This window comes from Belonocnema kinseyi, chromosome 5 (genome assembly GCF_010883055.1).
Source record: "Belonocnema kinseyi isolate 2016_QV_RU_SX_M_011 chromosome 5, B_treatae_v1, whole genome shotgun sequence".
NCBI lineage: Eukaryota > Metazoa > Arthropoda > Insecta > Hymenoptera > Cynipidae > Belonocnema > Belonocnema kinseyi.
The window spans coordinates 78576826-78588692 of record NC_046661.1 but is presented as its reverse complement, the minus strand read 5'-3'; the positions used below and the strand labels follow the sequence as shown (position 1 = coordinate 78588692).

The following is an 11867-nucleotide window of genomic DNA, read 5'->3' as shown; positions in this document are numbered from 1 at the left end:
TAAACGTTAATTTAGAATGCGTTATTTTAACATATTTTTTTTAAACATGGTCCATTTTATGTCTTAATTTTTAGGCGTAAATTTGTAATTGAACGAATTTTTAAATGCAGATTTGCTGACTTAAATTATTAAAAATTAAAAGCAATTGCAATTGTGAATTTCTGATAAAATGCTTTTTAAGTTGATCAATTAAAAACAAAAATTAATTAATGTTTTTAAAACTAAATTGCAGTTTAAGTTTTAAAAATGGAACAATAATGGACTTTAAGGACGATTTTGAATCGATTTAAAATTCAATAATTTACCGTTTTTAAACAATTATTAACTATTTTCAATTTTAGAATAAATTTATAATTAGATTGATAATTAAATGAGCGTATTCAATTTCAAATCCGATTCAATTTTTAAATATTTTGCAATATTTGACTGTTTATTTGAAATGAGCAATTACAATTCAAATATGCGAAAGTATATGTTTTAAAACGGAATTGTTTGAAAAAGAAAGCCTTGAATCGTTAGATTAAGAGTTTTTTTCAACATTTCCATTGAGTTGGAAGGGAGGAAATTTTGGTTTTCATTTTTTTTTTAATTGGAGGAGGGAAATTTTTTATTTTTGACATTTTTATTGAGATGGGAGGGAGGAATTTTCAATTTTCAATTTTTTATTAATTGAAAGAGGGTAATTTTTTTTCTTAAAATTTTTATTGTGTTAGTAGGGCCGAATTTTTGGTTTTCAATTTTTATGTTTTATAGAGCCGCAAGGGGGAAAGTTTTGTTTTTAATTTTTTTCTGAATTGGAAGAGGATAATTGTTTATTTTCAACAGTTTTATTAAGTTGTGAGTGAGGAATTCTTTGTTTTTACAAATTTTTGATGTTTTACTTTGGAAGGCAAGACATTTTTATTTTTAATTTTTCTGAATTTTCAATTGTCATTTTTTTCTCAATTGAAAGAGGGTCATTTTCTATTATCAACAATTTTATTTATTTAGGAGGGAGGAATTTTTGGTTTTTATTTTTTTCTTAATTGAAAGAGACACATTTTTTATTTTTATGATTTTTATTGAGATTAAAGGAAGAAATTTTTAATTTTGTTTCTAATTGGAAGAAGGAAACTTTTAACGTTTTTATAGAATGGAGAAAATTTTTATTTTCAACATTTGCATTGAGTTGGAAGGGAGGAATGTTTGGTTTTTATTTTTTTCTGAATTGGAAGAGGCACATTTTTTACATTAAGATTTTTATTGAGTTTAAAATTTATTCTCAATTTTATTCTAAATTGGAATTTTTTTGAATTGGAAGAAGGAAAATTTATAACATTTTTATTGAGCTGGGAGGCAGGCATTTTCAGTTTTTATTATTTTTCTGGATTGGAAGAGAAAAATTGTTTATTGTTAACATTTTTATTGCGTTGGGAGGCAAGAATTTTCGATTGTCATTTTTTTCTGTATTGGAGAGGGTAATTTGCTATTTTCTACATTTTTATTGAGTTAGGAGGGAGGAATTTTTGTTTTCAATTTGTTCTGAATTATAAGAGGGACATTTTTTTAAACATTTTTATTGAGTTGGGAAGGAGGAATGTTTGCTTTTTATTATTATTTTTTATCTTAATTGAAAGAGGCATATTTTTTATAGTTAGGATTTTAATTGATTTTAAAGGAAGAGTTTTGTAATTTTATTCCTAATTGGAAGAAGACAACTTTTAACATTTTTATTTTCAATTTTTTTTTAATTGGAAGAAGGAAAATTTATAACATTTTTCTTAAACTTAGAGGCAGGCATTTTCGGTTTTTGTTTTCTTTTTCTGCGTCGGAAGAGGAAAATTTGTTATTATTAACATTTTTATTGGGTTGGGAGGCAAGAATTTTCGATTCTCATTTTTTTCTGAATTGTAAGAGGGTCATTTGTTATTGTCAACATTTTTATTGAGTTAGGAGCGAGGAATTTTTGTTTTCAATTTGTTCTGAATTATAAGAAGGAAACTGTTTTAAGATTTTTATTGAGCTGGGAAGGAGGAATGTTTGCTTTTTATTTATTTATTTTTTTCTTAACTGAAAGAGGCATATTTTTTATAGTTAGGATTTTAATTGATTTTAAAGGAAGAATTTTGGAATTTTGTTCCTTATTGGAAGAAGGAAACTTTGAATGTTTTTATAGAAGGGAAGATATTTTTATTTTCAATTTTTCTGAATTGGAAGAGGGAAAATTTTTATTTTCAACATTTTTATTGTGTTGGAAGGAAGGAATGTTTGGTTTTTAATTTTTTCTGAATTGGAAGAGGCACATTTTGTATTTTTAAGATTTTTATTGAGTTTAAGTGAATAATTATACTAAGTTTCCTCTGAATTAGAAGAGGGTAATTTTTTATTTTCAACATTTTTATTGTTTTGGGAAGGAAGAATTTTTGGGTTTCAATTTTTTCTAAATCATAAGAATGTGATTTTTTATTTTTAACATATTTATTGGTTTGGGAGAGGGAGATTTTTAACATTTTTATTGAGCTGGGAAGGAGAAATGTTTGCTTTTGATTTTTCTTAATTTAAAGCGGCTCATTTTTTATTTTCAGGATTTTTATTGAGTTTAAATAAAGAATTTTTGAATTTTATTCCTAATTGGAGGAAAAAAACTTTTAACGTGTTTACAGAATGAAGAACATTTTTATTTTCAATTTTTATGAATTGGAAGAACGAAAATTTTAATTTTTAAAAAATTTTTCTTGACTTGAAAGGGAGAAAATTTTTGTTTCCAATTTTTTCTGAATTGGAAGAGGGACATTTATTTGTTTTCAAGATTTTTATCGAGTTTAAAGGAGAAAAATTTTAGATTTCAATTTTTTTCTGAATTGGAAGGCACTTTTTTCCTCTCAACTTTATTGAGTTTGAAGGGGTAAAATACTGCTTATTTTTTTTTTTTTTTTGAATTGGAAGGGCCGATTTTTTATAAACATTTATTTGAAACATTTTTATTGATTTGGAAGGGAGTAAATTTCATTTTTTTAGTTTTTCGAAATTGAATGAGGAACATTTTTCTGTTTTAAACCTTTTTATCGATTTGGAAGGGGGAAAATTGTCGGTTTCAATTTTTTTCAAATTGGAAGATGACAAGTTTTCTTTTTATATTAATTTTTATTGAGTTGGGCGGAATGAAATTTTGGTCTTATTTTTTCTGAATTTGAAGAGGCCATTTTTTAAACATTTCTATTGAGTCTAAAAAACTTTCTTTTTTTATTGAATGAGGAAAATTGTTTATTTTAAACAGTTTTATCAAGTTAGAAGACATGAATTTTTTTATTTTTTATTTGGAGAGGAGGAAATTTTGATTTTTTTTAGTTTTTCTGAACATAAAGAGGAACATTTTTTTGTTTTTTAAATTTTTATCGAGTTGGGGGGGGGGGGCTTTAAATTCTGTTTGGATTGGAAGAGATCCCTTTTTGTTTTTATAATTTTTATTCAGCTGGAAAGAATAAAATTCGAATTAGTTTTTTTTTATTTGAAAGAACCTCATTCTTAAACAAAAATTTATTGAGCTTAAAAAAATAATTTTTTATTTTCATATTTTTTTTGGAATTGAAAGAAGAAACTATTTTTGTTTTAAAACTTTTATCGACTTGGCAGAGGGGAATTTTGCATTTCAATTTTTTTTAATTAAAAGAGGCCCATTTTTGTTTTTATAATTGACGTTTTGTTTATTTTTTGTTTCTGAATTAAACGAGGCCATGTTTTGTTGTTAGGCTTCTCATTGAGTTGAAGTGGGCAGCTTTTTTTTTAATTTAATTGGAATAGGGTGATTTTTAATTTTTTTTTTTTTTAGATATGGAAGAGAGCAAATTTTGGTTATTAAATTTTTTCTGAATTGGAAAGCCCATTTGTTTAAAAATATTTTTATTGAGTTGGGAGAAAGAATTTTGTTGTTCAAATTTTTTTTCTGAATTTATAGAGGCAATTTTTTCATTTTTTCTTAAATTTTAACTGAGTTGGAAGGAAAGAAATTTCGATTTTTTAGTTTCTCGAAATTGAAAGCGGATCTATTTTGTGTGTTTGAAGATTTTGATCGAGTCAGTTGTTTGGAAATTGTGTGTGTGTGTGTGTGTGTGTGTGTATGTGTGTGTGTTTAATGGGAAGAGGCCCATTTTTCTTTTTATAATTTTTATTAAGTTGGAAGGGATGAAATTTTGGTTCTTGATTTTTTTCAGAATTTGAAAAGACCATTTTTTCTGACATTTCTAAGGAAGGATTAGTTTTCATTTAGAGCATTGAAAATGATAATTTCGATTTATATTTTTAACCATAAATCTTTAAACTGTTTAATTTATTTATAAAACCGTTTTTATTTTAAACGTTCTGAAAAAATCGGTTAAGCTCAATTTGAAAAGGTTAAAAGTCAAAAGTGTACCACTTGTGTAATTTAATTTGTTTAGTTTTGTTTATTTCAAATAAAAATCGCCCTTTGCAAGATGCTCCTTTTTTAAGTGAAAGCTTTATTCAATTTCTTTTTATAACTTTGAAATCATGTTTTAACATGAATGGAGAATGGATCAACAAATAATTTAAAACATGAAAGGTTCCACGTAAAATGTTCCACGCCAGAGTTCAAAGTTTGCTCCAATTTTATCTAATTCTCGGAGCGTAAACATTCAAATACTAAACGCCATTTTTTCAGGTGACGTCATTTCGAAATCACAGCGCCATCTTCATTTTTCTTGTCCATTTCGATGATGCCGGTCGTGTTTCGTCCTCTTTCTTTGATTCTCAAAGTGTTTTAATAATAATTTAAACCCTCAATCGTTATTTGTTCCCATTTTTCATCCACAAAAACTCAGAAAGCCTCGGCGGTTTAAGGGCCCTCGCGATTTGCGAGACATTTTGTATTATTTCGCAAAATTCGAGTTTTCTGTCTTTCAACCCTTTAAACTCTTCTTCCTCAAACTTTTGTCAACGTGCGCGATTGTTTGAAGTGTTAATTGTTAATATGGCGCCTAAACATGACTGGACATGACGGAAGAGGAAAAAAACTTTTTTTGAGGTTAGTTTTTCAACACTTAATTCAACGAACTACGCTCGAATTTTCCAAATAATAAAAATTTCTCCACGTGTTATTCAAGTGGAATCTCGATCGAATCGATTTTGATCATTTCCCCAAGTCAAACTACAACCAAATTAGATGCTCTCGAAAAGAAATTGAAAACTCGAAGAAAATTTTTACCCCTTTTTTCACATTGTTTTCGATTTTTGGCAAGCCAATCTTCCTGAAAATAATAAGTATTGGAGTTTTTTATTTTTTGAGTGTATAACGCATTTTTTTAGGTTTAAGATTTGAAATTGTCATTTTTTCTGGTAGTGGTCTTCGTAGTGCAGGACAGATGATTTTTTTTTTAACACTCACGTCACGTGGCACTTTGACTTTGTTCGTAATTTTATGTAATTACGTGTCCATCCTATGCACTTTTTGCGACACGGTTCTATTTTTTTTATGTGAGTTAGCAGCTGAAAGATGATATATTTGATTCCTTTTGGGATAATGAAAAAAGAGATCTAGGCTCTGTTGTTATTGCCAAATCTATAAATAAACAAAGAATTCATTCGAGGCTTGAAGAGGGTCTTAACCCTCTCAAGACTTTCCCCAAAAAATTATTTTTAACCGGAAATAAAGAACGAGTGAGTTTCCAAATTTCATCCGCTTTGTCTCTGTCTTTTCGATGTTTTATTGTTTGAGATCGCATTTCTCTAAAATAACAAATTTGAGAAATTGAAATCAGAATAAATCGAAATTTAAATTTCTCATTATCATCCAACACTCAAATTTAAGTATGAAAGTCTTGGAAATAGAAAAGAAACAAAAATCTAAACATCACATTTGGATAACATAGCTTTTTAGATTTTACTCATTTTCCTATTCTCCTATTTTCCATTTTTTTAAATGATTCCTCTTTTTTTCCACTGTTTTGAAGAAACTTCATAGAAATCAATCAGAAAATCCAACAATTTTTTTTCGAAGTGAATTATTTTTGACTGAAAAATCTAGTATTATATTTTTTATTCAAAATTCATCATTTTTTGGTAAAAATTTAACTGTTTTGTTAAAAATATAATTATTTTAGTGAACATTCAACTACTTTGTCAAAAATTCTTTTTCTTTGTTGAAAATTTAACTATTTTGTTAACATTTTTGGCTGAAAATTAGTCGTTTTTAGTTTGTAATTGTTTTACTTTTAAAATTTTTATCGAGAATTTATCTTGTTTGGTTAAAAATACAACCACTCAGTTGAAAATCGAACTATTTTGTTAAAAATTCGTTTCATTTTTGTTGAGAATTTTTTTAACTGGAAATTTAACTATTCCATTTTTTGTTGAAAATTCAATTCTTTTAGTGAGAATTCAACTACTTTGTTCAAAATTCATTTTATTGTTTGATGGTTTACCCATTTTGTTAGAAATTCGTTTCCTTTTCTTGATGAAAATTAAATTTCTATACCGAAAGTGTAACTATTCCATTCTTGGCAGAAAATTTGTCGTTTTTAGTTTAGAATTTTGTTACTATTAAACTTTTAATCGAGAATTCATTTCGTTTGATTGAAATTTCAACCAATTTGTTGAAAAACGAACTATTTTGTTTAAATTTCGTTTTATTTTTGTTAATAATTAATTGTTTCAACTGAAAAATCAACTATTATATTTTTTTATTAAAAATCGATCGTTTTTAGTGGAAAGTTCAATTATTTTGTAAAAATCCTTTTCATTGGTTGAAGTTTAACTATTTTGTTGAAAAATTGGGCTGAAAATTGTTCTTAGTTCATAATTTTTTTACTAGTAGATTTTTCATCGAGAATTCATTTTTGTATACTTTGAAAGTCGAAATATTTTGCTAAAAATTCGTTTCATTAGTGTTCGAGACTTAATTTTTTTACCGAAAATTTTATTAATCCATTTTTGGTTCAAAATTCATCATTTATAGTTGAAAATTAAATTATTTGGTTGAAAATTAATGTATTTTGTTGATAATTCGTCTTTCTTGGCCAATATAATTTATCTTCTTGGTTCAAAATGCGGCTACCTGGTTAAAAATTGAACTACTTTGTTGAAAATTCATTTGCCACTCTTTTTTGTTCAAAATTTAATTATTTGCTTGACTGAAGAATCTTTTTTGATTGAAAAATCATCTATTGCGTTACAAAATTAATCTCATTTGTTAAAAATTCAAGTACTCGGTTGAAAGTTGATCTGCTTTTTAAAAATATTATTACATTAGTTAAGAATTAAACAATTTTGTTCAAATTTTGTTTTTTCTAAATTATTGTTAATTTGGAGATTAATTTTCGTAATTGAAAATTTATCTACTCCATTTATTTTTGAAACTTCGTCTTTTTTGTTTAAATTATTATAGTAGAATATTCTTTTCCCTCTTGACTGCAAAATTTGTCATGGTGAAAATTCAGATCTTTTGTTTTCAATTGTTCTCTTTGGTTTGAACATTTATCTTTCGTGGTAGAAATTTGATCTTTTTTTATTAAATCTGCTACTGTTTGGTTAAAAACTAATCTTTTTTGTTTGAAGGTACAGCAATTTATTAAACATTTGTCCTTTTTGATTGTATTAAACTGTTTTTGATTGAAAATAAAACTTTTTTGGTTACAATATTTACTATTTCATTTTTTATTAAGAATTTACCTGCGTTTTTGAAAATTCCACTATTTATATTTCATTCTACATATTTTCATTTGAAAATTGATATTTGTAGGATCAAAATTCAACTATTTTGTTAAAAAGTCATCTTTTTTGCTCGAAAATTCAACGTTTTTTGTTGAAAATTTGTCCTTTTGGATTAAATAATCATTTTTTTGTTAGTAAAGTTCTTAGTTAAAAATTCATATTTCTTGGTTAAATATTTAACTGTCTTAAAAAAGTCGTCTTTTTGGCTTAAAGATTAATATTTTTTGTTTAAAAATTCGACCATAAAAAAAGGCAACTTCCAAATTCTCTTCCTTTTTTTTATTCTTGTCTTTTTTCAATCACAATCCAAAAATATTTGTTAAAACAAAATCTATTAAAGAAAGAATCTAACTTAAAAAAAAATTTAATTATAGCCTAAATAAATTAAATTCCCAAAGTTTGGAGACCAGAATAAAGAGATTAGTAATCAATTTCTTTTGGAATTCACAACGATTTTCTTTATTCAAAAATTAATTCCTCAATAATTTGTATCCATAAACACGAACCAAACTTTCTACATTCGTCATGGTTTTTATTACAGGTACAACAGAATTATGATGTATTTCTAAACTTAAGAAATGCTCTTTACATACAAATAACAAATTAAAAAAATACACTGATCTAACTCAAAAGTCTAATATTTTCGGAAAATAGAAAAAAAAAGTAAATATAATAAGTTTGTAATTTTGTACTCACTGGTACAAATTTTCATGGAATGAAATTACATTGATCTATCGGAATCTTGTACCCTCATTTACGAATTACAATTTCACATTATCAAGTTATCCGCACATCAAATTTTCTTATAGTTAGATATTGAATCATAGGTTTTGAAAAATATAATCTTTATCATAATCCAAAAATAGATGATACGAGCAATCGAGATTAATCTACCTTGTGATGTCAGAAAAACAATCTTCAATTAAAATCTTAATTTCCAATTGTTGCATGATTTAAGGTGGCGTTTTTCATTCGATTTTGGGAGATAAAACTATTCTATTTGTTGTAGAGGATGGGAAGATCTGTTTATGTTCATCACATTTATGCTGACTAGTTTTTTAAGATCTTTGTTGGGAGTATTTTTGAATTTATTTGACTTTTCTTAGCTGTTCTCGTTCTTTCACGTCGATTATTGCAAGATTTCTGCAGGCCACGTATCCGTGAATTAAAGAAAGGATTGTTTTGACCAGGGCGATGGGAGCAGAGATTATGCAAATTGCTTTGAACAAGCTGATACCGACCACTGAAACAAAAATAATTTTGTTCGTTAGTTTAAACGATTTAATATTGTTTTCAAATTCAAAAGAGTTCCAATTTTAGGAGACTAAAATTTAATTTGTAAAAACATTACGAATTTGATGATAGGATGTTCGCATTTAAAAGTTTAAAAATATTAATCGCTCAGAATATTAAGAGCTTTGCAATTTGAATTATTTAAAATTGTAACTTCGAAAGTTTCATAGATATTTTGGTATTTTTTCCAAATATTGATAAGAGATTTTTTATTTTTACGCGCAAACTTTCTATTATTGATGATACAGTGTTGACCATGTTGTTGTAAACAATTATATTTGATGTTAGATATTTGTTGTTTACATTTTCTCATATCAATATTTAAATATTGATATAAGAAGATGTAAACAAAAAATAAGTAGCATCAAATATTGTAATTTATGGGTTGACAGTTCCGAAGGCTTCTGAATGATTTTAGGAATTTAAATTGCATTATACAATAACATTATTTTATTATTGTGTATTATTTTAACAGTAGTTTTTGCAAATAAATTGTTTCTTAATGTCGCTTTTAACCATTAAAAAAAAATTGTTGCATTTTCTGTGAAAAAATTATTTGAACGATTTCGTTTGTACAAAAGCATTTGTAAGAAGCGATAGTAAAAAAAAAAGTCAGTTGAAAACAGAATGTTTTAAATAAACGTTTTTTTTTATTTTTGCAAATTTTCATTGACTGTAATATTTTTATATCAAACTAAATCACCAGTAACGTTAATTTTGTTCTTAAAATTATAGAAAAACTATTTTTTCACTGATATGATTTTTGGCACAACTACCTTATTAGCTACACGACTTATACAATTTTTATAGTCAAAAGCGTTTAAATTTGAAGAATTTTAATTTAAATCATTTGAATCTTCTAAATTTGTAGGGTAAAATTGTGGCAATTGTAAGCTTTAAAATTTAAACTTTTCTAATTTAAGAGAACTCAAAATTGAACGATTTCAATTTAAGAGTTTCTAGGATTGAAAATAATTTAAAATTAAAGATCACCACAGTTTAAAGCTTTTCGAATTAAAATCTGAAAAACTGGAACTGAAATTGCAAATCTTCGAAATTCGTATGCATTTAAATAAAAATTGCGTTCAACTCTTTAAAGCTTAAAATTGAAACATTTTGAAATTGAAAGTCTTCCAACTTGAATATCTTTTATATTTTGATTTAAAAAATAATGAAAAGCTTCTAAAAACTGACGTTTTCAAAATAAAGTTTGCGAAAATCCAATCACTAAAATCTAAAATTCTAAAAAAAAAACCCCAATTTTACTGAACCTAATTTTAATTGAATTCGAAAGCTTTGAATTCTAATAGTAAAACTTAAATGCGCAGATTTGTAATTTCTACAAAAAAGACATCGGAAATGCGAACAAAAAAAATTTAGAAATTTATGGTTTGAAGCTATTAAAACTTTTCATTTAAACATCCAATTCTGAATTATTCCTAATCAGATTCTAAATCCAGCTAGATTATTTAATTTTTTTATTTGTATGTATTATTTTCTAACAAATTAGAAATCTACATCTTTTGCTTCAGTATTTTTATTTTTTATTATTATTATTATGTTTAGCAAAAAAAAATATGATTGAGAATTTGTTTATACTTACAAATGGGTCCTTCGGTAAAATGCAAAACGTAAAGAGCAGCATAAAATGCTTCATTTCCAGAGCACATAATGAACAAAACAGTTCGATTGTTGTAGTAAACGCTCATTATCGGATTTTCGGACATGTCGATAAATTTGTGACTCGTTTTTCCTTGTAACAGCGATCTGTAAAGTAAGAAACCAAACAAAGAATTCTAATTGAATTTATCAATTGTTAATTTTTTCAATCATTAAATTATTTAGTTTACGAAGGCGTAATTCTACAGTATTTTACTTTAGAAATTGACCATTTTAGATCTTCGTTTTTCAACTTACATTTTTAATTTAAATCAATTTGAAATTCAGTTCTTAGGGCTTAAACAATCCAAAGAATTTGAATTTGAACATTTTGGACAAGAAACGTTTTAAATTGATCATCTGTAAATATTAATTAATGATTTTTAAAACTTAAAGAATTTACAAATGAATACATCCATAATAAGCTTTTATTCAATTTCAAATTCTATTAAAATATTGTTTCAGACAAAAATATCCCATTTCTAACCCATTCCATTTGAGAATATTTAATTTAAAAAAGAACAATTATTTATTTGAAGCTAATTAAAATTAAAATAATTCAAATTGAAAGGATTTATGTATAAAAAAAACTTTTGAATTTCACAATTCGAATGTTGAAAGAAAGGGAAGATTGTTGGCATATAATTCTTTTCCGAATTGGGACAAAACTTTTTTGTTACATTTTCATTAAGTTGAATACTCGGCAATTTTACTTTTAATTTTTGCTGAATTGGCAGAGGGAAATTTTATATTTTAAATATTTTTTCGAGTTGGAAGAGGAAATTTTGATTTTCAATATTTTATGAACTGGAAGAATAGTTTTTTTATTTTTAACATTTTTATGGGTTTAGAATGGAGGAAATTTTGGTTTTAATTTTTTGTTTAATTGGAAGAAAATTTTTAAAACATTTTTATTGAGTTGGAAGGGATGAAATTTTGGTTACTTATTTTTGATGAATTGAAAGAGGGTAATTTTTTATTTTTAACATTTTTATTAATAAGGAGGAAATTTTGGTTTTCAATATTTTTCGTTTGGAAGAGAGACATTTTTTCTTTTTACCATTTTTATTGAATTGAAGGGGTAACGTTTTTATTTTCAATCTTTCCCGGAATTCGAAGATGGAACTTTTTAGTGTTTTTATTGGGTTGGGAGGGAGGGAATTTTGGTTACTGATTTTTGATGAATTGAAAGAGGGTAATTTTTTATTTTT

General features: G+C 25.7%; 1 protein-coding gene across 3 annotated transcripts in view; it reads right to left on the bottom strand.

The window, feature by feature from the left end:
• Positions 1-8139: 8139 nt before the first annotated feature.
• The window catches only part of LOC117172349 (CDP-diacylglycerol--inositol 3-phosphatidyltransferase), a 10873-nt gene continuing 7145 nt past the window's right edge, over positions 8140-11867 (bottom strand). For all 3 annotated transcript variants that reach the window (XM_033360171.1, XM_033360172.1, XM_033360170.1), the window contains exons 4-5: positions 10601-10764; positions 8140-8947 (exon numbers count right to left, since the gene is read on the bottom strand). In XM_033360171.1, coding sequence (XP_033216062.1) covers positions 8793-8947; positions 10601-10764 — 319 coding nt within the window. In that variant the 3' untranslated portion in view covers positions 8140-8792. The remainder of the gene's footprint in view (positions 8948-10600; positions 10765-11867) is intronic.